Below are 26,123 nucleotides of genomic sequence, written 5' to 3' on the forward strand. Positions count from 1 at the left end.
GCTAGTGGTGGGGATCCAGTACCGATGGTTATAACCTGCAGAGAGAGGCAGAAATAAAGAACAAGATGATGGGAGAAGGTTAAGAAAGGAGTGAAGAGTAGAACTAGAAACACAAGCTTGCGGACCTTCCTGAGTAATTTCTCTGAGAAATGGCAGTAAATAATGATGGCTGCTTTTTATGAGGTAGCTGCCTCATACTCTGTATGCTCATGATCACTTCATCCTCATTGCCATTAACCTCAAAGAAAATAATGATCAAGTCACCCTTAATACTGAAGGGATATACTGGGTACCTGGAATAATATCAACCTCATCAAATGAATAATAAGGACAACAATTTTATGTGAGTGTTTCCAGCCTCATTTTTATTGTCTTTGTCAAAGAAACATAATTTGGTTCCTCCTCTTTGAGTTTCTCCTACTACCCAACTCTCCAAAAATAAAGATTGACCTTTGACAGCACAATTCTTGGACTTAGGTAATGTTAGGTTAAATCATGAGGGAGAAACTTGGGGGTCAGCCAAGAGTATAAAGTTGGAGAATAAGAGAAATGGGAGAATGAGGATTTGAATAAGTATGGTTCTAGATCATGGACTGAATCTACTTTGATGCTCTTTGAGTAATGCAAGTAAAACTTAGACTTGTTTTATATTTGATGGTCCAACTGGGTTTATTGAAATGAAACTCCTCTCTGAGACTGGGCCAAATGGAGCCCTGTGATTTACTTGGGTTATTCAAGTTTTATCTCATTTGACTCACACTAATCTTAGGTGATTTTAAAAAAAGCTGCATTCTAAAAATAGACAAAAATCTAGAGAGAAGAGTTCTTGTTATGGCTCAGTGGGTTAAGAATCCAAAACAGTATCTGTGAGGATGCAGGTTTGACCCTTGGCCTTACTCAGTGGGTTAAGGATCTAGTGTTGTTGCAAGCTGCAGCTTAGTTCACAGATGCAGCTCATATCTGGTGTTGCTGTGGTTTAGGCCAGAGTTGCCGCTCCAATTTGACCCCTAGCCCATAAACTTCCATGTGCCACAGCTGCAGCCATAAGAAAGGAAAAAAAAAAAAATCCAGAGAGGTCATGGCTTACCCAGGACCACACAGTAAGCAAAAGGCAGGACTAGGGCTATTTAAAGCAAGACCTATAATTCGCCAAAACCCATAGTGGTTAACTACTGCTTTTAGATAATTCCCAAAGACCGCTGAAGTACAAAACAGATTTTAATCCAGGCAGAAAGAATGTCCAACATGGTAGTGGTAATGTGGACATAATTAATCAGCTTAAATTGTCATATTAGAGGCCTCAATATGATTTTCCATCCTGATAGTTGTGCTTTATTTTAGTTGTGTTAGTCTGTAGTGTAGCCTAGTAACTAGGTGGGCTTAGATTTTATTTTATTTTATTTTTTTTCCTTTTATAACTGCACCTGAGGCATATGGCAGTTCCTGGGCTAGGGGTCGAATGGGAGTTGCAGCTGCCGGCTTACACCACAGCCACGGAAGCACAGGATCTGGGCTACATCTGCAACCTATGCTGCAGCTTGCAGCAACTCTGGATCTTTAACCCACTGAGTGAGGCCAGGGATTGAGTCTGCATCCTCACAGAGACAATGTTGGGTCCTTAATTTGCTGAGCCACAATGGGAACTCCAGTGGGCTTAGACTTTAAAGTCAATTCAGGTTTAAGTCCAGACTCCACCAATAGTATTAGCTATCTGATTCTGGGAAAATGGATATCCCTTCCTGAGCTTTGTTTGTTTCACTGTACAACACCTAGTACCTCATAAAATGTTAGGTGGGACTAGTAAGACATAGTACATATAACACTCTAGATCATAGGAATCCCTCAATAAATATTAGCCCTTAATACAGGTGGTATTGTGGGTGTTGTTGCTAAGAGCCTGTTGCAAGGGAATATATTGCTAAAAACATTACTAACAGCTTTGTTGTTTGTTTCTTAGGTGGGATGTAGTTCCAACTGGCCTTGGAGAGTGAGTAAAGGGCCACAAGCTACCAGAAGGAAGAGAAAGAAGGGCAGTCACTGCATTGGGAAGCCACTGCCTCTTTGGGAAGTTAACCCCACTGGCCACCATGGGCTTGCTTGACTCCCTTCTTCCTTGATGTCTGCCTGTTCCATTTGGGCTTCTGGGAAAGGTCAATGGAATGAGGAAGACTTTGGAGGAAACCTTTATTTCCAGACCTGGAAAGTTCCTTTTTAGGTGTCTGAGGGGAAAGAACAGAGCCCCCATGGAAATTCTAGGTTGGTCCAGAACTAGGAAGGTGGGTACAGAAACATTACACTGCAAGGAGACCCCAGCTGCAGCAGAGCTACTCACCATTGACATAGAGACTATTCCTCTCCAGGGTGTAGGGGCCCAGCCGGGTGACACCATGGGTCTGATGGCTTAGCTCCCAGTACAGCCGTTTTCTGTCCAGTTTGAAGCCTGTGGGATCTGGGCGGTAGGTGCAGACTGCATCCATTTGGGTGCTTGTCCCTTCCTTATCAGCCCTGGGGAAGGAGGGGTGTGGGAGAAGGAGCATGAAGGACACTTGAGGGTTGGCTACTCTTGACGAATCCTTCCTTCAGTTGCATCCCTTGGTTTTTACGCCAGCACTCTTCCCTGGGTCCTTCCTGCTTTTTTGTTTCCTTCCTTTCTTCCTTCCTTCATTCCTTCCTTCCTTCCTTCCTTCCTTCCTTCCTTCCTTCTTTCCTTCCTCCCTCCCTTCTTTTCTTTCAATGCCGGGTCCTTGACCCACTGAGCCAGACCAAGGATTGAACCAGTGTCCTCATGGATACTATTCAGCTTCATTACGGCTGTGTCACAACAGGAACTCCTGTTCCTGCTTTTTTGAACACATTTTTTTTCTCTTTGATGTGGGGATCCAGATCCTCCCACCTCAAGTGAAGTACTCTCCAGAGCTACTCCTTAGCGAAATTTCTTCTTTGTCTCCCCATTCTTTTTATTAACTATTTCAACTACTAATTCCTAGTACACTCCCTGTCCACTTATGAAGGAATACAGATAGTGTTGGAGGTCCTGCTGTGGCATAGCAGAAATGAACCCGACTAGTATCCATGAGGACGTGGGCTTGATCTCTCGCACTGCTCAGTGGGTTAAGGATCTGGCGTTGCTGTGAGCTATGGTATAGGCTGCAGATGTGGCTCAGATCCCGTGTTGCTGTGGCTATGGCTGTGGTATAGGCTGATGGCTACATATCTGATTCGACCCCTAGCCTAGGAACTTCCATATGCTGCAGGGGCAGCCCTAAAAAGCAAAAAATAAATAAATACGAGCTCCTATTATGGCACAGTGGAAACAAATCCGACTAGGAACCATGAGATTGCCGGGTTCAATCCCTGGCCTTGTTCAGTGGGTTAAGGATCCAGGATTGCTGTGAGCTGTGGTGTAGGTTGCAGATGTAGCTCGGATCTGGCGTTACCATGGCTATGGTGTAGGCCTGCAGCTGTAGCTCCGATTCGACCCCTAGCCTGGGAACTTTCCTATGCTATGGGTCTGGCCCTAAAAAACAAAACAAAACAAACAAACAAACAAATACAGATAGTGTCCAGTATTGGTCAAGTTGGGTCTTGCTCGGGCCATGGGGTAGGGGATGTAAAGTTCCCCAGGTGGAAAATCCTAAGGGTCCTGGGGACAGTTAGCGTGTGGAAGGGGAATGCAAGAGGATCAGAGATCTGAGAGTGTGAGTGAACCACCCCTGTGGCCGGCAGTGACCCTGTGTCACAACCATCACGGAGCCTGAAAGTGGAGTTGGGGTGGAGGACTTTATTTCAACTTGGCAAGTCCAAAGGCTGAGGTCAACTCTTGGGAACACATGTTAGGCAGGCAAGCAAGTTTGGAGAACAACAGAGAGAATGAGTTAAGTAATAAAGGCACTGGGTCACCATGCTGTACAGTATAAAATTGACAGAACACTGTAAACTAGCTGTAATGAAAAAAAAATTATTATATATACATAAAAAGAAGTAATAAAGGGCAATGTGGTCCAGAGATAAATTTGTCCTGAATTTAAGCTGACCTTACAGTTTATATTCGCAGTAATTCACTCCAAGTGGGGGCTTTACAGGTAGGGAGAAAGATCCCATTTCTCCCTTATTTTGGGAATTCTGCTTGCTATTTTCCATGCTATTCAAAGCATTCCCATTTTATGTCCATATAGCCTAATGAAGTGATTCTCAAAGAGTGGTCAAGGCACCCCTGGAGGTCCCAAAACTTACAGGGTGTCCACCAAGTGAAACATATTTTCATAATCATACTAAGGCATTATTTTCATTTTCACACTTCCAGGAGTATACAGTGAGATTGTTTTCCAGAGGCCACAGATGAAATATGGTAAAGAATGGAATGCAGAAGTTCCCATCGTGGCTCAGTGGTTAACGAATCTGACTAGGAACCATGAGGTTTCGGGTTCGATCCCTGGCCTTGCTCAGTGGGATGAGGATCCGGCGTTGCCGTGAGCTGTGGTGTAGGCTGCAGATGCGGCTCGGATCTGGCGTTGCTGTGGCTCTGACGTAGGCCGGCAGCTACAGCTCCGATTCAACCCCTAGCCTGGGAACCTCCACATGCCGTGGGAGCGGCCCCAGAAATGGCAAGAAAACAAAACAAAACAAAAAAAAGAATGGAATGCAGAAGCAGTTTTTTTATCCTGCTGTGTCTTCTACTAAACCTGACATTAAATAAATTTGGAAAAACATAAATAATGACCCTCTTCTTATACTTTTTTGTGGGTAGGAGAAACATGGCTCTTATTCATAAAGCTGTTATTTACACTAACCTGTTTATCATCTTTAATGAATAAATATTTATATTTAGTGAATTAATGAATAAATATTTATAAAAATCCTGCATTTTAATTTTTAATACAGGAAATATGGGTAGATATAACCCTCAAGTCCAAAGGCTCTTTGGTGTTCTGGGTACTTTTAAAGAATGTAAAAGCCTGTTGAGGAGTTCCCTAGTGGCTCAGTGGATTAAGGATCCCGCATTGTCACTGCTGAGGCTCTGATCACTGCTGTGGTACGGGTTTGATCCCTAGCCAGGGAACTTTTTCATGTTGCGGGTGCAGCCAAAAAAAGAAAGACTGTTGAGCTCAGCAAGCTTGAACACTGCTGGTATTGTGGTTAAAAGGAGGGACTCTAGGGAGTCCCAAGGCACCCGGGTTCAAACCCTGACTCCTCTCAAGCAAGTAACTTGACTTCTCTGGGCCTCAATATTCCATCTTCAAGGTAGGATAATAATCATGTTTTTGTTTGTTTGTTTGTTTGTTTTGCCTTTTTATAGGGCCACTCCCTCGGCATATGGAGGTTCCCAGGCTAGGGGTCTAATCAGAACTGTAGCCGCCAGCCTACACCAGAGACACAGCAACTCAGGATCTGATCCACGTCTGCAACCCACACCACAGCTTACGGCAATGCCAGATCCTTAACCCACTGAGCAAGGCCAGGGATCAAACCCGCAACCTCATGGTTCCTAGTCAGATTCGTTAACCACTGAGCCATGATGAGAATTCCAATAATGATGCTGATGTGAGGATAAAATGAATGGAAACATGTAAACCACTTAGATTATTAGGTGGTATGTAGTATGGGCAATATTATTATTAATTTACCCATCTTGTAGAAAGATGGGGGCAGGTGTGGTGGGCTCAGCTCATCTGAAGACACTTTCCACCTACAATAATCTGGGAATCTCTCTTTTTGGAGCAAGGTGGGTAAGAGAGGATGACTTGAGTTGGCTGCATGGAGGACCTTATGGAAAGTCCATAGCAAAATGAAGTGTGAAAAATGGGTCCTGTGCTCACTGACCTCAGAGGACATTGAATGGATGTAGGCAGAGAGAAGACCGGCCATTTTTGCAGAGTTCCGGTCCATTTGAGAGTTTTAAAATTTCAATATATCCTATGGGTACTCAATATTTTTAATTTTTTTGTCTTTTTAGGGCCGCACCTGCGGCATACAGAGGTTCCTAGGCTAGGGGTCAAATCGGAGCTGTAGCTGCTGGCTGACACCACAGGACAGCAATGCCAGATCTGAGCTGCATCTGCGACCTACAGCACAGCTCATGGCAACTCCGGATACTTAGCCCACTGAGTGAGGCAGGGATTGAACCTGCGTCCTCATGGATACTAGTGAGCGTTTCCGCTGAGCCATGAAGGGAAATCCTCAATATTTGTTTTATTTTACCCTTTGGTTCAATTTATCTCTTTTCAGGAAATAAACTACAGAGCTGCAGTGTCTTTTTATTCATGTATGTATTTTTTCTTTTGGGGCCGCACCTGTGTTATATGGAAGCTGTTGGGCTAGGAGTTGAATCAGAGCTGCAGCTGCCAGCCTACACATCAGCCACAACAACGCCAGATCCAAACTGCATCTGAGACCTACAGTGTAGCTTGTGGCAATGCCAGATCTTTAGCCCACTGAGCAAGGCCAGAGTCAAACCAGGATCCTCATGGATACTAGTTAGGCTCTTAACCCGCTGAGCCACAATGGGAACACTCCAGAGCTGCAGTGTTTAGAGTTTGTCCCCAACAGGGTAGTGATGAACTAGGGCCAGGATAGTGTCAGGGATTCTGGCAACACAGTTGGCAAAGATATTACACCAGCTGGCACAACGAGATCCCATCAATTGAGGGCTCACAATGGGCCAGGCATTGTGACCAACAATTAACATCCCCAAGAGTGAGGTACTGTTATTATCACCATTTTATAGACAATGTAATAGAAGAACAGAGAGGTTATGTTTCTTATTCAAGGCCACACAGCTAGCAAAATGGGAGAGGAGGGGTTCAAACCCTGGCATTTTGGGTCCACTATGATATACCACCTCTTGGCAAAGGTTCAAGTAGCTGCGGTGGACCAGGGGATGGAGGAAGGGACGGAGGAAGGAGAGAATGGGTGCTTGGAGGAAGTCTCACCTGAGCAAGGTCAGTCTACAGCCAGTATACAGGGAACCAATGCTGCTGTTTCTGAACAAAGGCCTGAGCTGGAAAGAATGAGTAGGAGATGAGTGGGAGGGGCCACGATGGCAGGTGGGGGTGGGCCCAGGTGGGCATTGGTGGGGGACTCTCACCAGGTGCTGCAGGTCTCTTTCAGTGGCATTGAACATCTCAGAGTCCAAGTCTCCCATGTCCTTTGTGTAGCTCAGGTTGGTGATGGTGAAGTTGATGGTAAAAGGCATCAAGAAAGGAATTGCAGCTGCAGGGACAGGGAAGAGTAAAATGAGGATGGTCCTGAGCCTGGCCTCGACGGTGGGGTCAGTGGGGGCAGGAGGTAAGGCTTTGAGGATGCGTCTTAACTCCATTGTCCAGTTGGAAGACTGGCCTAGGATGTCCTATCTGAGACGCTTGCTGGAACAGTCCCTGCTGGGAGCTGATTTTCAAGAAGAGAGTTTTCAAGAAGAGAATCCGCCTGATGACAAAGTCCAGGGGATTCTGAAGAAAGGCTGTGGGGCAGCACGTCCGCCAGTACACAAAAAGCATAAGGCTGTAATGCCTGAAAAAACATGTTTCTAAATTCTTGCCCTTCTTGCTTTTAATGATCACCCTGTGTTCTGTTTACTGTGCCTTGACTCTTGATTTGGGAGTCATTCTTGCTTGCTAAATGTTTGGGAGAATAGCTCTTTGTTATCTACACCTAAATTACATGAGTTTTTAGAAAGATTCCTTTTCCTTATAAGAGAATCAAAGATGACAATGGTATTTACTACTTGTAGTTTTAGAAGAAATTGTTAAGTTTTATAGAGGTAGTTTGAAACATTTAGAGTTGTTGATTAGTTTGACAAGTTGTTTTTCTTTGGCTGATTTATTAATCTATAAAAAGAAAATAGGCATTAAGGCCTATTGTTGATTGTTCAATATAAGTTAGAAAAACAGGTTGTGGTTGTTGAGTTACTAACCAAGCACCTGCCCTAAAAACACAATGCATTTGTGGTAATCACAAAGGTCATGAGAAGTCTTACACCTCTGACATTTACGGCCTATGTGTGATCTTTAGTCCTGCCTGGTTATCTTTTAATAGGTTTAGAGCCGCATCCTGCTTGGACAAGGTGCTTCTTAATCTTTAAACTTAATCTGTGGCTCTGAAAACATTTCAAGATATTGATCTCTTACTTTTTCTACAAGTTACAGTCTTTTCTGCTATTTAAGTCACTGCTGACCACCAATAAAGTTGAGACTGCGTGAACACTGCTTGAGAGTGTGCGTCTCCGTTATTCCTGCGCCTGCACCCTCTCCTCTTCAGGAAATTCCCCGGCTGCTGGAGCTGGACTCCAGCAAGTCCCTATCCCAGATCCTCCCATAAAAGGTGACCAACCATCCCCGTTCGCCTGGGACTCTGTGGATTCCTGGGATGGAGACTTTCAGTTTTAAGAGGGAGATGTAGTCCTGGGAAAACTGGGAGGAACTGGTCACCCGACTCCCACTTCCCCTGGGATCTTAATCATTTCAGCACATCCTAGCACCTGCATCTCTTTGTCTTAGGAGACTCAGGCTCAAGGAGCATCCCTTTAGCAATGACTGATGGGAACAGGTGGATAAATAACCCCAGAGCTCTCATCACCTGAGATGAGGCAAATCCAAAGTAAAAATTCAAGGCTTTCTCCCAGAGTTGCCCACCAGCCTCCAAAACTGTGAGACAATAAATTTCTATTGTTTAAGCCACTCAATTTGTCATACTTTGTTGAGGCTCTACCGAACCAATACACCAAATGACCTAACAATTTTTCTTCACTTTTAGGGTCACACCTGAGTCATATGGAAGTTCCCAGGCTAGGGGCTGAATTGGAGCTGCAGCTGCCGGCCTATACCACAGACATAGCAATGCCAGATCTGAGCTGCATCAGTGACCTACACCACAGTTCAAAGGCACCACCAGATCCTTAACCCACTGAGCAAGGCCAGGGATCGATCCCATGTCCTCATGGATACTAGTAGGGTTCTTAACCCACTGAGCCACAATGGGAACTCCTGAACTATACATTTTAAATGGTTAAAATGGCAAATGTTATTTCAGACACACACATATTTTATCATAATAAAAAAGTTATTCTTACTTATTCCTGAAGTCACACTCCCAGGAGCCATGGTAGACATTCCAGGCGTGGTGACAAGGGCAAAAGGACTTCCAGCCAGTGTACTGAAGGCAGTTGCAGTCTTGGCCACAGGGAGGCCTGAATCCGTGGCAGCCAAATTAGTGGTCTCAACAGTGGTGGTTTCCAGGATAGTGGTTGTACTTAATCCAGGACTGGTTTTAGGTGGTGTTGAGGTCTCTGATGCTATCGATGTCACAGTGCTCACTGTCACAGTCTTGGACAATTCTGGGAGTCCAACTGAGGTTGCAGATGGTGAGGTTGCAGATGGTGAGGTTTCTGTGCCCCAAGAAGTTCGGGTATAAGACTCACTAGCTGTGGCAGGGGCACCAGAAGGCCCAGGAATACCAGGGGAAACAGTCAGAGCTGGGATACTTGGACTGGTCTCTGCTGCAGGACTGGTGGCCAGTAAACCTGTGGTCTCAGGTAAACCGTGGGAGAGAGTCGAAGTTGAAATAGGTGTGCTGATGTCTGCGCCAGGATGAGCAGAGAGTGAGGCAGTTTCCGTGGAAACATCAAACAAAACAGGTGGACCTAGATCAACTTTGGTTGTCTCTGTTACAGGTATGGTGAAGAGAGAGGATGTTTCCAGTGGACTGAGAGAAACTGTCTGAGTTAGAAAAGCTGTACTCGTCTCCAACCCCGGTTGGAGGGAGGGTGAGGCTGTGGTCTCTGGTAAGTGAGGAAAAACAGTTGAAGCAGGAAAATGTGTGCTCGTCTCTGCACTGGAAGGGGTGATCCATAAGGCTGTGGTTGCCGGTTGGCCAGGAGAAAGAGTCAGAGGTAGAACAGTGGTGTCAGTCTTGGAACGAGGGGCCTGTGAGGTCACTGTATAGGGGGCACTAGAGAAGACAGTAGGAGCTGGAACAGTGGAACTGACTTCTGCCCCAAGACTGGTGGCCACTGAGAATGTGGTATCTGATTCACTATGGGAAAAAATGGGGGGTGTCCTGGAAATGGTTGGGCTGGTCTCTGCAGGATGGGTGACTGATGAGACTGTTGTATCTGGCTCCCCAGGGAAAACAGTCACAGGTGGAACAGTGGAACTGGCTTCTGTCTCAGAATGCGTGACCCATGAGGCTGTGGTTGCTGGTTCATGTGGTGAACCAGTCAGAGTTGGAAAAGTTGTACTGGTCTCTGCCCCAGAACTGGGAACTAGTGAGGTCATCAGCTCTGTTGCACCCGGTGAGACAGTTATAGCTGAGACAGCTGAACTGGCTTCAGTCCCAAGACTGGTAGTTATGGAGAATGTGGTGTCGGATTCATGATGGGAAACATTGGGGGTTGTCCTGGGAAGAGTTGGGCTGGTCTCTGCAGGATGGGTGACTGATGAGACCATTGTACCTGGCTCCCCAAGGGGAATGGTCATAGTAGGAATAGCTGAACTGGCTTCTGTTCCAGAGTGGGTGACCCATGAGACTGTTGGCTTTGGTCTGTGTATGGAATTGGTCATAGTTCTAAAAGTTGTACTGGTCTCTGCCTCAGAACTGGTGACCAGTGAGGTCATCATATCTGATATAGCAGGGGAGACAGTGGTAGATGGAATGGCTGAACTGGCTTCTGCCCCAGGAATGGTAGTTAAGGGTGTGATATCTGATTTACTATAAGAAAAATTTGTAGTTCTAGAAAAAGGGGTACTTGTCTCTGTGGAGTGAGTGACCCATGAGGCTGTTGTCTTTGGTTTGTGGGGAGAATCAGTTGGAATTGGAAAAGTTGTATTGGTCTCTTCCCCAGAGCTGGTGACCAGTGAGGTCACCAACCCTGGTACAGGAGAGGAGATGGTTGGAGTTGGAGTGGCTGAACTCGTCTGCACCACAGGATGAGTGACCAATGAGGCTGTGGTCATGGGCTCAACAGGAGACTGTGTCAGAGTTGGAATAGCCACACTAGCATCTGACTCAGAACTAGTGACCTGTGAGGTCACCATATCTGGTATATCAGGGGAAACAGTTAGGGTTGGAACAGGTGAACTGGCTTTTGCCCCAGGACTGGCGACCATTGAGGATGTGCTGTTTAATTCCCTATGGGGAACACTGGAGGTTGTCCTGGGAACAGTTGGGCTGGTCGCTGCAGGATGAGTGACTGATGAGACTGTCATAGCTGGTTCCCCAGAGGAAAGAGTCAGAGCTAAAACAGCTGAACTGGCTTCTGTCCTAGAATGAGTCACCCATGAGACTGTGGTTTCCATTTGACCTGGGGAAGGAGTCACAGTTGGAAAAGTTGTACTGGTTCCTGCCTCAGATCTAGTGGCCAGTGAGGTCATCATGTCTGCACCTGGTGAGACAGTGGTAGCTGGGACAGCTGAACTGGCTTCTGCCCCAAGAATGGTGGCTGTTGAGGGTGTGATAGCTGATTCACTATGGGAAACACTGGAGCTTGTCCTGGTAACAGTTGGGTTGGTCTCTGCATGATGGGTGGCCAATGAGACTGTCATAGTTGGCTCCTCAGAGGAAAGAGTCAGAGTTGAAAGAGCTGAACTGGCTTCTGTTCTAGAATGGGTGACCCATGAAGCTGTGGTTTCCATTTGACTTGGAGAAGCAGTCACAGTTGGAAAAGTTGTACTGGTTTCTGCCCCAGAACTTGTGACCTCTGAGGTCACCACTTCTGGTACACCAGGTGAGCTTGAACTGGCTTCTGCCACAGGACTGGTGGCCATTGAGAGTGTGGTGTCTGATTCACCCTGGGAAAATTCTGGAGTCATTCTGGAAATGGGTGGGCTGGTCTCTGCAGGATGGGTGACCGATGAGACTGTTGTATCTGGCTCCCCAGGGAAAACAGTCACGGTTGGAATTGCTGAACTTGTTTCTGTCCCAGGATGAGTGACCAATGAGGCCATTGTCCCTGGTTTGTGTGTAAAATCAGTCAGTGTTGGAAAAGTTGTACTGGTCTCTGCCCCAGAACTGGTAACCAGTGAGGTCATCATCTCTGGCACACCCTGTGATACAGTCATACCTGGGACGGCTGAACTGACTTTTGTCTCAGAATGGGTTACCCAAGAGGCTGTGGTCTTTGATTCGTGTCGGGAATCAGTCAAAGTTCCAAAAGTTGTACTGGTCTCTGCTCTAGAACTGGTAACCTGTGAGGTCATCACTTCTTGTACAGTCGGTGAGACAGTGGTAGCTGGGATGGCTGAACTAGCTTCTGCCCCAGGACTGGTGGCTACTGAGGGTGTGGTATCTGATTCCCTATCAGAAACATTGGAGGCTGTCCTGGGAACAGTTGGGCTGGTCTCTGCATGATGGGTCACCAATGAGACGGCCATAGTTTGCTCCTCAGAGGAAAGAGTCAGAGTTGAAAGAGCTGAACTGGCTTCTGTTCTAGAATGGGTGATCCATGAAGCTGTGGTTTCCATTTGACTTGGAGAAGCAGTCACAGTTGGAAAAGTTGTACTGGTTTCTGCCCCCGAACTGGTAACCAGTGAGGTCACCATCACTGGTACACCAATTGAGACAGTTGTAGCTGGGATGGCTGAACTGGCTTCTGCCCCAGGACTGGTGGCTGTTGAGGGTGTGGTAGCTAATTCACTATGGGAAACACTGGGGGTTGTCCTGGAAACAGTTGGGCTGGTCTCTGCCTGATGTGTCACTGATGAGACTGTTGTATCTGGTTTTCCAGCAGAAACAGTCATAGCTGGAACAATGGAACTGGCTTCTGTCTCAGAATGGGTGACCCATGAGGCTGTGGTCTCTGGTTCATGTGGAGAACCAGTCAAAGTTACAAAAGTTGTACTGGCCTCTGCTCTAGAACTGGTAACCTGTGAGGTCAGCGCTTCTGGTACACCTGGTGAGACAGTCATAGCTGGGACAGCTGAACTTGCTTCTACCCGAGTTCTGGTGGTTGTTGAGATGGTGGTGTCTGATTCACTCCGGGAAAATTTGGGAGTTATTCTGGAAATGGGTGGGCTGGTCTCCACAGAATAGGTGGCCCAGGAGGTTGTGGTCTCTGGCTTGTGTGGGGAATTACTCTGAGTTGGAAAAGTGGCACTGGTCTCTGTCCCAGAGGTGGTAACCAGTGGGATTTCTACCTCTGATATACCGGGAGAGACAGTCAGAGTTGGGATGGTCGAACTGGTCTGTGCTCTAGAATTGGAGACTGTGTTTGCTGGTTCACCAGGAGAAAGAGTCAGAGTTGAAATAGCCACAATGGCATCTGTGTCAGAACTGGTGGCTTGTGAAGTCACCATATCTGGTAAATCAGAGAAGACTGGTGCAGTTGGTATGGCTGAACTGGCTTCTGTCCCAAGGCTGGTGGCCATTGAGTGTGTGCCATCTGATTCACCATGGGAAACATCAGGGGTTGTCCTGTAAACAGTTGGGCTGAACTTTGCAGGTTGGGTGACCAAAGAGACTGTTGACTCTGGATCATTCAGGGGCTCAGTCAGAGTGGGAAAGTCTGTACTGGTTTCTGTCCCAGAGCTAATGACCAGTGAGGTCACCATCACGGGTATCCTAGGTGAGACTGTCATCATTGGAGTGGCTGAACTGGCTTCTGCCCCAGGACCAGTAGCTCTTGAAGATGTGGTGTCTGATTCACTAGGGGGGAAATTCAGAGTCATTTTGGAAACAGATGTGCTGGTGTCCTTGGAATGGAGCCATAACGCTGTTGTATCTGGCTCACCAGGGGAGTCGGGCAAAGTTGGAACAATGGAACTGGCTTCTGTCCCAACCCACGAGGCTGTTATCCCTGGTTTGTGTGACGAATCAATCCCAGTTGGAAAAGATGTGCTGTTCTCTGCCCCAGAACTGGTGACCTGTGAGATTTTCAGCCCTGATATACCAGGGGAGACAGCTGGAGTTGGAACTCCTGAACTGGCCTGTGCCCCAGGATGGGTAACCAATGACACTGTTGTATCTGGCTTTCCAGGGGAAACAGTCAGAGTTTGATCAGCTGAGCTGGTTTCTTTCCCAGGACTAATAACCTCTGTGGTCAGCACCCCTAGTACATCAGAGGAGACAGTTGTAGTCGGAATAGCTGAATTGGCCTCCCCAGAACTTGTAGCTGTTGGGGGTGTGCTGTCTGATTCACTCTGAGAAACATTCAAGATTGCCCTGGAAAGAGTCGGGCTGGTCTCTGCAGGATGGCTGACTGATGAGACTGTGGTCTCTGGCTCACCAAAGGAAACAGTCAGAGCTGAAACAGCTGTACTGGTCTTTGCCCCAGAACTAGGGACCGGTGGGGGTGTAGTCTCTGGTCCTCTACTGAAAATAGATGGAGTTGTCATAGGAACGGTTGTGCTGGTTTCTTCACCAAGTCTGGTGGCCAAGGAGGCTTTCATCTCTGGAACATCTGAGGTTGTGATGATCATTGCTGTTGTGCGTTTGCTGGCTGTTTTACCTGATGTCCTGAGGAGAGGCAGCATTCCCAAAGTGGGCACAGAGACTCTGGCAGTCAGAGTCACTGTGGAAGCGGTCTTCAGAGCAGTGGCAATGGTCTCTGCCCTCTCTGACACTCCTGTTGATATGCCTGTGAATCATAGGAGGGACACAAAATTGGGACAATGTGATTACTACCTTCTAGGCTGGCAATCACTCATTTTTTCCTCCACATCTGGAAAGTGTGAGAAATGTCTCTGCCTGGGATGTGCCTGTGATGTTTCTGGATGGGAAAAGGAATTGTGATTGGCCTTCCCTCCCTTTACCTGACTCATCTTGCATGGCGATTCCTCCATGAATTCTCTTTGTTTGTTTAAAAGTATTTATTTAGGGAGTTCCCGTCGTGGCTCAGCAGAAACAAATCTGACTAGGAACCATGAGGTTGCGGGTTTGATCCCTGGCCTCGCTCAGTGGGTTAAGTGGTGGCTTGGATCTGGCGTTGCTGTGGCTCTGGTGTAGGCTGGCAGCAACAGCTCCGATTAGACCCCTAGCCTGGGATCCTCCATATGCCGTGGGTGTGGCCCTAAAAGGACAAAAAGACCAAAAAAAAAGTATTTATTTAGAAGAGGAATAGAATTTTTAAAAGTAAGAGTTTATTATATGTATTAAGAGCATGAAAATAAAAAGGGAAAAATTGAAAATGGAAATCCAGCAAGTTCCCATTGTGGCTCAGTGGTTAAAGAACCTGACTAGTATCCATGAGGATGCAGGTTCAATCCCTGGCCTTGCTCAGTGGGTTAAGGGTCTGAAGTTGCCATGAGCTGCAGTGTAGGTCGCAGATGAGGCTTGGATCTGGCGTGGCTGTGGCTGTGGCTGTGGCATAAGCAGCTACAATTTGACCCCTAGCCTGGGAACGTCCATAGGCCACAGGTGTGGCCCTAAAAACAAACAAACAAAAAACCCCAAAATAAAACTTTCCTTAATAGATTCATGCACATAAGTGAAAGAGCTCTCTGAAATCCAAACAAATCTAACTGCTCTTTTTATTGAATATAGACATATCTGGCAGCTATATTGCCCAATTTCAAGAGAGTATAAATACCATAGGACTATACTGGAATAATCTCTAATCGAAACTGTGTGAATGTAGAAGGAAGTGAGAAAAGTTGTTATTGCTGTTATTGCTATAGTTACTACTACTATGCCTACTATTACCTACTATTGCTAGAGTTACTACTGCTGTTACTACTATCATTGCCTTACCCACTACCTCTGCTGTTACTATCATCACTTACTACTACTATGATTGCTACTGTTACTGTTACCTCCATTTACTACTGTTGTTGCTGCTGTTACTCCTGCTGCTGCTGCTACTGCTTGCTATTACCTACTATTGCTAGAGTTACTACTACTGTTAATACTATCATTGCCTCTACCTACAGCTTCTGCTGTTACTACTATTATCATTTATTACTAATGTGATTGCTACTGTTACTATTGCCACTTATTACTACTGTTGTTGCTACTGTTACTACTATTGCTGCTGCTGTTGCTTATGCTATTACTGCTTGCTACTACCTACTATTGCTAGCATTATTGCTACTGTTACTACTACTACTTTTTCTACTTCTGATGTACAATATAGATCTACTGAATTGAATTTTCTGGGAACCACACTAGCTGACCAACGTGACTGGAATTCAGCCTCTGAAGAAGAGAAAGTGGCATTGGCAGAGATGGCAGCTACTGACCAGGGTCTCAGAAAATGGTTTCCAGGAAGGAGAAAGAACTACACGGAGTCTTCTCTTAAGGACCACAAAGCCTACTGGAGGTTGTTGCAGAGAGAGGGACAAAATGAAGGGGATTTTGACTCTGATGGTGGAGCAATGTCCTTGTGTTGCTGAGTATATCCCAAAAAAACATATTTCTGAGAGTAGGCATCGTAAAGTACTTCATATGTATTTGATGATGAAGATGATGACGTTGATGATGGTAAGCAGAGTACCTGACATGCTTTGTCTTTTGGACCCTCACAAGAATGCTGAGTATATATCCTATTATTCTTCTCACTTTACAGAAGAGAGAGACAGAAACTCAGAGATCATCATTTACCAAGATCACACAGTTAATGACTGATGGTGTGGACATTTGAACATAGTTCTATCTGAATCCTAAACCTAAGCTCTCAACCGATGCAGTATATTAGTCCCCTAACCAAATTTCAGGATCTTGCGGGGGCCAGGAAAGAAAGGGAAGGATGTAAGGGAAAATGTCCATCAGTGGAGGGGTCCTCAAGAATTCTCTAACGTTGTGGTCTCAGCCATGAGACATTTTTGGGTGTCACTACTGTGTGGATGTGGTGGCTCCTACAGGCATCTAGTGAGCAGAGGCTAGGGATGCTGTCGAACATCCTACCGCATATGGGACAGCCCCTTACAACAAAGAATTATATGCCCCAAATACCCGTAGTGCTGAGGTTGAGCAATCCCATTCTGTATGGAAAGAAGCCAAGGACTATGGTTAATTAGCCCTCATAAACTTTGCCCTCTAAATATTGGTTATCACCCTGAAGCCCAGGGATCTATTTCCCGGTGATCTGATGTAGCCAACAGGCAATGCCCAACTCACATTCCATAAGTGCTGGGCTTCAAGGCCCCTTCAAGAAGATAGAACTCAAAGCCTCTGGCCAAGACAAGAATGACCAGTCCCCTATCATCACCCCATCCAGCTCATTGCAATGCCTCTTCCCCCACCTTGAGCAACCTGGCCTACTCCTTCTTACTCCCTACTAGGAAAGGTATGTGGCCCACTCCTCACCCACCCTGACAGGGCCTTATATGCCCCCAACCAACCAGAAGGTATATCCCAACACCCCTCATTCCCCAACCAATGAGCAGGTCAGAAGGTGTATCCTGAGACTTCTCCTCTCCCTGGGCTATAAAAACAGATATGACCACGTGCTTGGGGTCAGTTCTCCCAGATTATCAGAGAGTTGGCCTGATGTGTTAACAGTGTCTCTTGCCTCAATAAAATTGTCTTTTCTTCATCCTGCTTTGAATCCAGAAAATTCTTCTTTCCGACTCACATGCACAGATCATCACAATGAGCACTCAAGTTGTAGTGACTCCAGTGGGATCCTAATGTAGCCCCTGTAACTCTACACCTAAGGGTTTCACTGAGCCTGTGTATGGAGCAGGTTGAAACTGCTGAAAGTTACCGTTAGGACCAATGATGGAGGAAGTTGGACCCCAGCCATTTAGTTCCTTGGACAGTGCCAAGGTGTTCTATGCTGCCTCCTAGAGGTCACAGCACAGAGGAACTGACACTCTTGTCCACAGCCGCCACCTGCTCAGGAAAGCACCTTGCCTTGACTTCCTTGCCTTCTCTTCGCCAGTGCTTCCTGAGATCACCCTCAACGAAAATAAACTACTTGCCCACATCCTTAACTCACGTCTGCCTCTTGGGAGACCCAACCTGAGATACCCAGGTCACAGGATAAGACAAACAACCTGACTGAGGGTGACTCTATCTAAAGCCTGGATCTTATAAAAAGCTTCCAAAACGTACTTGTAAAATAGTCTGGTCTCTAAAAATATTGGAAGGAACCTCTTTTTTTTTTCTTTCTTTCCCTTTTTAGGGCCACACCTGTGGCATATAGAAGTTACCAGGCTAGGGGTCGAATCGGAGCTGCAGCTACTGGCCTACATCACATCCATAGCAACACTAGATCTGAGGCTTGTCTGTGACCAAATTCAAACTGGGTTGAATTTGAATTAGCTTGTGACAACACTGGATCATTAACTCCCTGAGTGAGGCCAGGGATTGAACCCAAATCTTCATGGATACTACTTGGGTTCTTAACCTGCTTAGCCACAATGGGAACTCCTGGAAGAAACTTAATGGGTAAGGGGACCCCCTTGCTAAATACATGGGTCCCTCTTAAATTCTCATGCAGAGCAATAGTACTGTAATGTTAGATGATTATAGCCGAGTAATTATATAAAATCCTGTGCTGAACAAAGCTAAGCAAGTTTCTTTTTTTTGTCTTTTCTTTCTTTCTTCTTCCTTCCTCCCTCCCTCCCTCCCTTCCTTCCTTCCTTCCTTTTTGTCTTTTTTTGACTCTTAGGGCCACACCAGCAGCATGTGGAGATTCCCAGGCTAGGAGCTGAATCAGAGCTACAGCTGCCGGCCTACACCACAGCTCACAGCAACGCCGGATCCTTAACCCACTGAGCAGGGCCAGAGATCAAACCCGTGTCCTCATGGATGCTAGTCGGGTTCGTTAACCACTGAGCCACGATGGGAACTCCTAAGCAAGTTTCTTTACAGCAGGAGTTCTCAGGGCCTTTAATATGCTGATGCACGTTACAGTCTCTAGGAGGGACGACATGTTTACTAAATTATTTTGGCCACAGGGGTCTTTGTCCTTTCGTTAAAGGGCATCCAAGCATCACAAGGGTTTGAAAGGTTTTCTGAATGTTGTTTTCTTCCCATGTCTACTGTCTCATCTCCACCATCCCATTTTTCTATCTCCTTTGTTAGTAAAGATGAATGATTTGTACCTCCTGGATATTCCAAGATTTTACCATTCCCTGTGCCTTTGCATGCAGCTCTCCCTTCTGTCCAGAATGTCATCATCAACTCTCTCTGACTTCCTGCCAAATTCCTCATCATTTCAAACCCAGTTTAGATGTTACCTCCTCCATGAAGCCCTCCTTGTACAGTTCAAATCTATATTTATTATATGTCTTTTTTTTTTCTTTTTATGGCCAAACCTGTGGCATAGAGAAGGAAGTTCCTGGGCCAGGGATCAAATCCGAGCGCAGCTGCAACCTATGCTGCAGTTACAGCAATGTCAGATCCTTTAACCCACTGCTTTGGCTGGTGATTGAACCCAAACTTCCGCAGCGACCTGAGCTGCTGCAGTGGGATTCTTAACCCACTCTGCCACAGTGGGAACTCTGATATTTATTATATACCTTTAAAGTTGCATCCTAATTATTTTGCTCCTTTGCCATCTCCCCCACTGGACTACCGAGAGCTCCCCGGGTGCAATGCCAGAGTACTTGCACCCTCATTTTATATCATAGTCTCTAAAAACAGCAAATGATTAATAAGCACTTTCAGAATTAAGTTAAACTGGGTTGAATTTGAGAAATTCTATCCTTGAACAAAACTCACTCAGCATATTAGGAGGGAAGGAAAAGTCACATCTCCCTGGTACCATTTGACAAAGATCCAGCCGAGATAGGGAAGCCTGTAGCAACTCCATATAGTTCTTTCTCTAAAGAAACAAACATCTCCCTCTGGAACAGGAAATAAGGGCATTTGTAAGTCAGATTACGAGGAAGTAAGCAGAGATGAACCTACCTCCAACACTAGCAGAAGTGGATGCCAGGGGGACATGGATTGCAGTGTGTCCACGTGCGGCTTCATTGGGGAGCTTTGTGATGTGCTGCACAATGCCATTGGTCCCTGTAGGAGCGGGCAGAATGGAAACGTAGGGTAACTCATCTCATTTGGAAGGAGAACATGGAGTAAATGGATCCACTTAATTTGGCTACACAATTCAATTCTTCTCAACCAGCTGTATGGGTTGGAGCCAGGGCTATGTGCCATGAGTGGCGATACCCAGCCACAGACCCATCCATTTACCCAGAAAGTTGTCCATCTTTCCATCTATCTATCCCTATATCTACCCATTTATTCTTCCAGCCATCTTTCCTTTTATCCTTTCTTCCTTCCATGCATCTTTCCTTTCATATGTCCTCTCTCCTTTCAACTTTTCATCTCTGTTCCCTTCAGTCTCTATTTCCTTCTGACCTTTCTGCTATCCACCTTCCTTATTTTCATCCTTCCTTCTCTGCATCCATCTTTTCTTCTTCCATTTATCCATCACTCCATTCTTCCTTTCTTCCTTCCTCCCATCCAACCACATTCGTACCTTCTCACAAGTCTACTCCTCACTTGCTTATTGAACACCCACCACTCAACTACTGAGTTTAAGTCAGGGATCAACAGCCATCAATGCATCTAACTGGATTGGGAATTGTTAAAATTAGTTTGAGAAATAATTGAATCATCCTCCTACATGTAGTGTCTCGTGAATAGGTGCTGGAGTAGGTAGAGGGTCTCACTGGATTTGTGTCCAGAACAAAATCTGGGGTCTGATTCAACTTATCAGAGGAATGGAATCCTCTGAGAAGTACCCTCCCTCATCTACTGCTCTTTTGGAGGTGATGTTTCTTCTTCTAGGGCCTGGTACCTCCCACATCCACAGATACTTTATTCCCTCAATTTACATTCAATCACATTTTTTTTTTAAAGTCTGCACTTGCAGCACATGCCAGTTCCTGGGCTAGGGGTCAGGGTTAGGGGTTGAATCTGAGCTGCACCACAGCCACAGCAACATTGGATCCACGCTGCTTCTGCGACCTATAGCACATCTTGCAGCAACACTGGATCCTTAATCCACTGATCAAGGCCAGGGACTGAGCCTACATCCTCACGGACGCTGGGTCATGTTCTTAACCCGCTGAGTCACAACAGGAACTCCTCAATCACTTTTTCTATCATTTTCCCCTTAATTTTGACTGTTCTCAATATAGAAAGTCTCAGGGCAGAGGGTGAATCCCTCCTTTTATCTATGTGTTACTTCGTCTGTGTTTTCTATCCTCTAAACCTCACTGATGTTCCCTTCATTAGAATCCCTGAGGACCCACGTGTTGTCAAAGAACTTCTCACTTCATTTCCATTTGGCTATTCTGTACCATTTGACAGAACTGACAATTCTTCCATCTTAAAACTCTCCCTTCCTGGGGCTTCTAGGAGGCCAGAATCTCTTGCTTTCTCTCTCTTTTTTTATTTTTTATTTTCTTTTTAGGGCTGCACCTGCAGCACATGGAAGTTCCCAGGCTAGGGGCTGAATTGGAGCTGTAGCTGCTGGCCTACACCACAGCCACAGAAACATGGCATCCAAGACATGTCTGCGACCTACACTACAGCTCACGGCAACGCTGGATCCTTCACACACTGAGCCAGGTCAGGGATTGAACCCACATCCTCACCAACATTACGTTGTGTTCTTAACCTACTGAGCCACAACAGAAACTTCTCTTGCTTTTTCTCCCACCTCTCTGACCATTTCTGCTAAGCCTAGTGGTTAAGAGCCATATAGTCTGGAGTTCTTTCTTATCACTTATCAGCTTTATGATCTTAATCAAATTACTTAACCCCTCTCTATACCAGTTTACTCATTTGCAAAAATGGGCTTATGATAATCCCATGTGTTCTGGTAAGGATTAAATAATTAACAGTGTAGCATTTTACAAGGAGTAAGTGTTCTATAAATATTTGTTACTATTTTCATGGTCATCAGCATTAGTAGTAATGTGAGAACATCTATCACGGTGCTGTAATTATTCAAATACTTGCTTTTTTTTTTTGGTTTTTAGAGCTGCACCTGCAGCATATGAAAGTTCCCAGGCTAAGGGTTGAATCAGAGCTGCAGCTGCAGGCCCATGCCACGGCCACAGCAATGCAGGATCAGAGCTGCATCTGAGACCTACATTACAGCTCATGGCAATGCCGGATCCTTAACCCACTGAGCGAGGCCAGGATCAAACCCAAGTCCTCATGGATACTGCTCGTGTTTGTTTCCACTGCACCACAACGGGAACTCCTAGATCAACATATGTTTGCTAAAGAATTTCTGATGCAGGATAAACTCCTCACTAACTCCTTTTTACCTCTCAGGAAAGAAACCAAGCCCCAAGTGATGAGATTGTAGGAGCTGTGGGTTCTTACTTGCTAACTGTGTTGGGTGTGGAGGAACTTGAGAAGAACTTGTCACTGTTCCCAAACCAATACGCTCTGTCACCTTGGGATCCATAACGGCTGGTAGCCATGTCTGGACTGGCTGGGTCCCAGTCTTCAAAGTACTGACCGTAACCCAGGGTCCTCCAGTGGTGCTGCTGCTACTCTCTGCCTTCATGGTGTCACTTGAACTTGGAGTTGCCGGGGAAGAAGTAATCCAGGGAGGGAGTGGGCTGGTTGAAGAATGGGTGGGAGGTAAGGTTGAAGAGGGGGAAGGTGCTGAAGCTGAAGAAGGTAGGCTCTCTGCAGCGGTGGACACAGTAGTAACCTCAGGGCCTGACTCTGTCCTAGAAGATGCACGAACTAAGGAGGTAGCCAAGATGGCACCTGGAACTCCAGAGGTGACAAAGGAAGCTGGGGCCTCTGATGCAGAAGGTGTCAGTGTGTTAGCAAGAAGGGTCTCCATTGAAGACAGCATATCCATGCCTAGCTTGTGAGGACTTTCTGACACTGGCACAGAAAGACTGGATTCTGGGACAGTTATGCCAGCAGACCCTGTGACAGAGGGAGGAGCATAAGAACGTGTGAGTGCTTCTGTGGGAGTTTCAGTACCCTGTGTAGAGAGAGGCTGACCTGGGACTGATAATTTCACAGAAGAGGTAGTCTCAGGACTCTCTGAACTGTGTGCGGACAGAGGAGATGAAGGTGTGTTTGTGAATGTGCTTGAGCTGGAAGCCAGGGCTCTGCTTGTCTCCCTCAGTCCAGCAATGAGGTGGGAAAATGTCTTCGTCTCAAATGCTGTGGTCTTGAAGGAGGAAGGCATTGAAGTGGCAAGAGGGGTCTCATCCATGGAGGAAGCTGTGCCCCTGGGGTATGTGGCACTGGATGACTCAGCATAAATTGGGACCGAGGAACTTGGTTCATGTCCAGAACTGCTGGAACCCCCAGTGGTCATTGTTGTGTCTACAGAAGGGAGAATTTTTGCCATATCTATGGAGAATTCGGAAGTGGACAGTATCTCAATGGTGGTGCTGATCACGCTTGTGGGTGAACTGGTCTCAGGCTCTAAGTTTGGACCCAACCTGTCTGTGGTCTTCACCAGACCATGGGTGAGAAGTGAGGTCACAGGGAAAGGAGAGGAGGGGATCCTTGCTTGTGACATGGAGGGCTCAGGGGAGGGTGATGGCACTGCAGGCGGAGGCGCTGGGGAAGATGGAGAGCCTGTTTCTTCCACAGAGGAAGGGCTTGTCACAGATGCATCCTTAGGACCTCTGCTCCTGAGAGTGGCTATCTCTGAGTGGGTAAAACTCTGAGTCACAGCCAAATTAGTCCCTGCCGCAGAAGCTTTGGTCGATGTGTCCAAGGTAAGTGTACCCCATGACACAGCTGCAGGGAGACCCATTTGGGTGGTGATGGTCATTTCTGCAGATTCTGTGGTGACTGGGGAGGTAGAGGGCCTGGTGATTGTGCCTGCAGGGATGTTTGGTGACACCATGGACTGAACCAGGGTAGGGATGGATGTGCTGCCAGAGGAGATGGGTTCTGTGGTAGAGACCTCAGTAGTAGTATCAGTGGGCACTCTGGAAGTGACAGTGATGTTCTCTGTGGCTGAGCTGATCTGCTGGATGGTGCTGGTCTCCCTCAGGTCAGGGGTCAGAGAGGATGTTGAGTCTGTCTTAGTTGGTGTAATTTCAGAAGAGTGAGACACTGATGTGAAAACAACGGTGTTCCTAGAGGTGGAAGAAGTCACCATTGGAGACATGGCACTATCTGGCTTTGAGTCAGCTGGGGCAGAGGAATGTATTTCTTGTCCAGAAGTCGTGAGGGCCCCGCTGGTCACTGCTGTGTTTTCAGAAGAGTGAATGACCTCTGTACCTGTGGAGGCTTCAGAAGTGGACAGTATCTCAACGGTGGTGCTGATCATGCTTGCAGGTGAACTAGTCACAGGCTCTAAGCTTGGACCCAACCTGTCTGTGGTCTTCACCAGACCGTGGGTGAGAAGTGAGGTCACAGGGGTAGGAGAGGAGGGGTTCTTCGCTGGTGACATGGAGGGCTCAGGGGAGGGTGACATCATAGCAGGTATAGGTGCTGGGGAAGATGGAGAGCCTGTTTCTTCCACAGAGGAAGGGGTTGTCCCAGACACATCTTCAGTCCCTTTGCTCATAGAAGTCATTATCTCTGTGTGTAGAAGTCCCTGGGTCACAGCTGCATGGATCCCCACCATGGATGATGTGATTGGTGTGTCCTGGGGAGGTGTCCTCTGTGATGCAGCTACAGAAGGACCTTTTTCAATGGTTTCAGCTCTTTCTGTTGATTCTGTCCTTGTGAGGAAAGTAAAAAGTGTTGTGATATTTTCTGTGGAGTTTATTGGTGACCCAGTGGAAGTTGAAGGGCCTGGACTGAGTCTACCACTAGACGAGATGTCTTCTGTCCTTGTCACCTCAGTAACAGAACTAGTGCTCTCATCGGGAAGAACAGCAACTGGCTCTGGGGATGAGCTGGTCTCCTTAGAGGTCCTGGTTTCCCTCACTCTAAAGGTCAAGGTGGAACTTGTCTCAATTCTTGTTGTCTCTGAGAAGTTAGACCTTGATGTGGAAACCATGGTTTTCCCTATGGTGGTGGTAGTATTGACTGGAAATATGGCTTTGGATGGCCCTGAGTCAGATGAGACAAAGGAACGTGATTCATGTTCAGAGTTGGTGGTCCCCACCTTGGTTACTACTGTGTTTTTGGGAGGATCTGTACTTGAGATTTTCCCTTGATAGGGGCTGGCATCCCTCAGTCCAGGGGTCATGGAGGATATTGGCTCTGTCTCAATCTTTGTAGATTCAGAAGAGTCTGGAATTGATGTGGAAGCAGTGGTGTCCCTTATGGTAGAAAAGATCATCCTTGGAGATGTGGCTTTGGATGGTTCTGTGTTGGCTGGGACTGTGAAGTGTGATTTGTGTGGTGAACTTGTGATCCCCATGGTGGTTACTGCAGTGCTTTTTGAAGGATGAATTGTTTGTGTATCTGTGGTGGCTTCTAAAGTGGTCAATATCTCATTCGAGATGCTTTTCCCCCTTTTGGGTGTACTGGTCATGGGTTCCAAGCTTGTAGATTCAGAAGAGTCTGGAATTGATGTGGAAGCAGTGGTGTCCCACATGTCTGTGGTCTTTCCCAGGCCAGAGGTGAGAACTGAGGTCATGGAAACAGGAGAGAAGGTACTGTGTTCTTGTAATGTAAAAAGCGCAGGAGAAGGTGAAGTTGTGGCAAGGATGACTTCTTGAGAAGAGGGAGACCCGGTTTTTTCCACAGAGGGAGAGTTTATCCAAGATGAATCTTCGGAAGCTTTGCTCATGAGAGTAGTTGTCTCTGACTGTGGAAACTGCCGAGTCACAGCCAAATGGGTTCCTTCCCAGGAGGTCACAGTTGATGTGCTCAAGGTAAATGGCCTTTGTGTTGTAGCACTAGGAGGAGCCGTTTGGGTAGCGATGGTCATTCGTGAAGACTCTGTCATGGCAGAGAAGGCAGAAGGCCTGGTGATTCCTGATGAACTTATGGACTGAGTTAGGCCTGGGCTTGAAACTCTGTCTGAGGTAGTGACTTCTGTCCTGGAACCTCTGGTAATAGCAAAAGAACTTGGGGAATGGACAGTGCTTATCTCTGTGGTTGAGTTGGTACCCATGTAAGTAATGGACTCCCTCAGTTCAGTGGTCAAGGGGTAATCAAGCTCTGTTCCAGCCCTTGTGGATTCAGGTGGGGTAGTTGTTGATGTGGAAACAATGGTATTCACCATGATGGAGGTAGTATTCATTGGGTATGTGTCCATGAATGACTCTGAGTAGGCTGGGACAGTGGAATGAAGATTATGTTCAGAACTTGGGGGCCAAACTGTTGTAGCTACTATATTTGTA

General features: G+C 46.5%; 1 protein-coding gene across 1 annotated transcript; it reads right to left on the reverse strand.

Moving 5' to 3' along the window:
* Positions 1-2,393: 2,393 nt before the first annotated feature.
* LOC125125658 (mucin-16-like) lies at positions 2,394-25,318 on the reverse strand. The gene is made up of 5 exons (XM_047776964.1): positions 22,219-25,318; positions 19,783-19,887; positions 9,065-14,563; positions 7,085-7,209; positions 2,394-2,505 (listed from the first exon to the last, which is right to left on the reverse strand). Exons 1-5 carry the CDS (start codon positions 25,307-25,309, stop codon positions 2,500-2,502), a joined length of 8,826 nt encoding a protein of 2,941 aa, XP_047632920.1. The 5' UTR covers positions 25,310-25,318; the 3' UTR covers positions 2,394-2,499.
* Positions 25,319-26,123: the final 805 nt, after the last annotated feature.

Source organism: Phacochoerus africanus, chromosome 4 (assembly GCF_016906955.1).
Source record: "Phacochoerus africanus isolate WHEZ1 chromosome 4, ROS_Pafr_v1, whole genome shotgun sequence".
Classification (NCBI taxonomy): domain Eukaryota; kingdom Metazoa; phylum Chordata; class Mammalia; order Artiodactyla; family Suidae; genus Phacochoerus; species Phacochoerus africanus.

What these genes read in the sequence shown, in the direction of transcription:
- LOC125125658 (XM_047776964.1), bottom strand. Translation starts at nt 25,309, where the DNA reads ATGACCAGTACACCCAAAAGGGGGAAAAGCATCTCGAATGAGATATTG. An exon ending in CACTTCTGCTAGTGTTGGAG is followed by an intron (nt 14,564 to 19,782) that starts GTAGGTTCATCT and finishes TATGATTCACAG; the next exon opens with GCATATCAACAGGAGTGTCA. An exon ending in GAGTGTGACTTCAGGAATAA is followed by an intron (nt 7,210 to 9,064) that starts GTAAGAATAACT and finishes CTGTCCCTGCAG; the next exon opens with CTGCAATTCCTTTCTTGATG.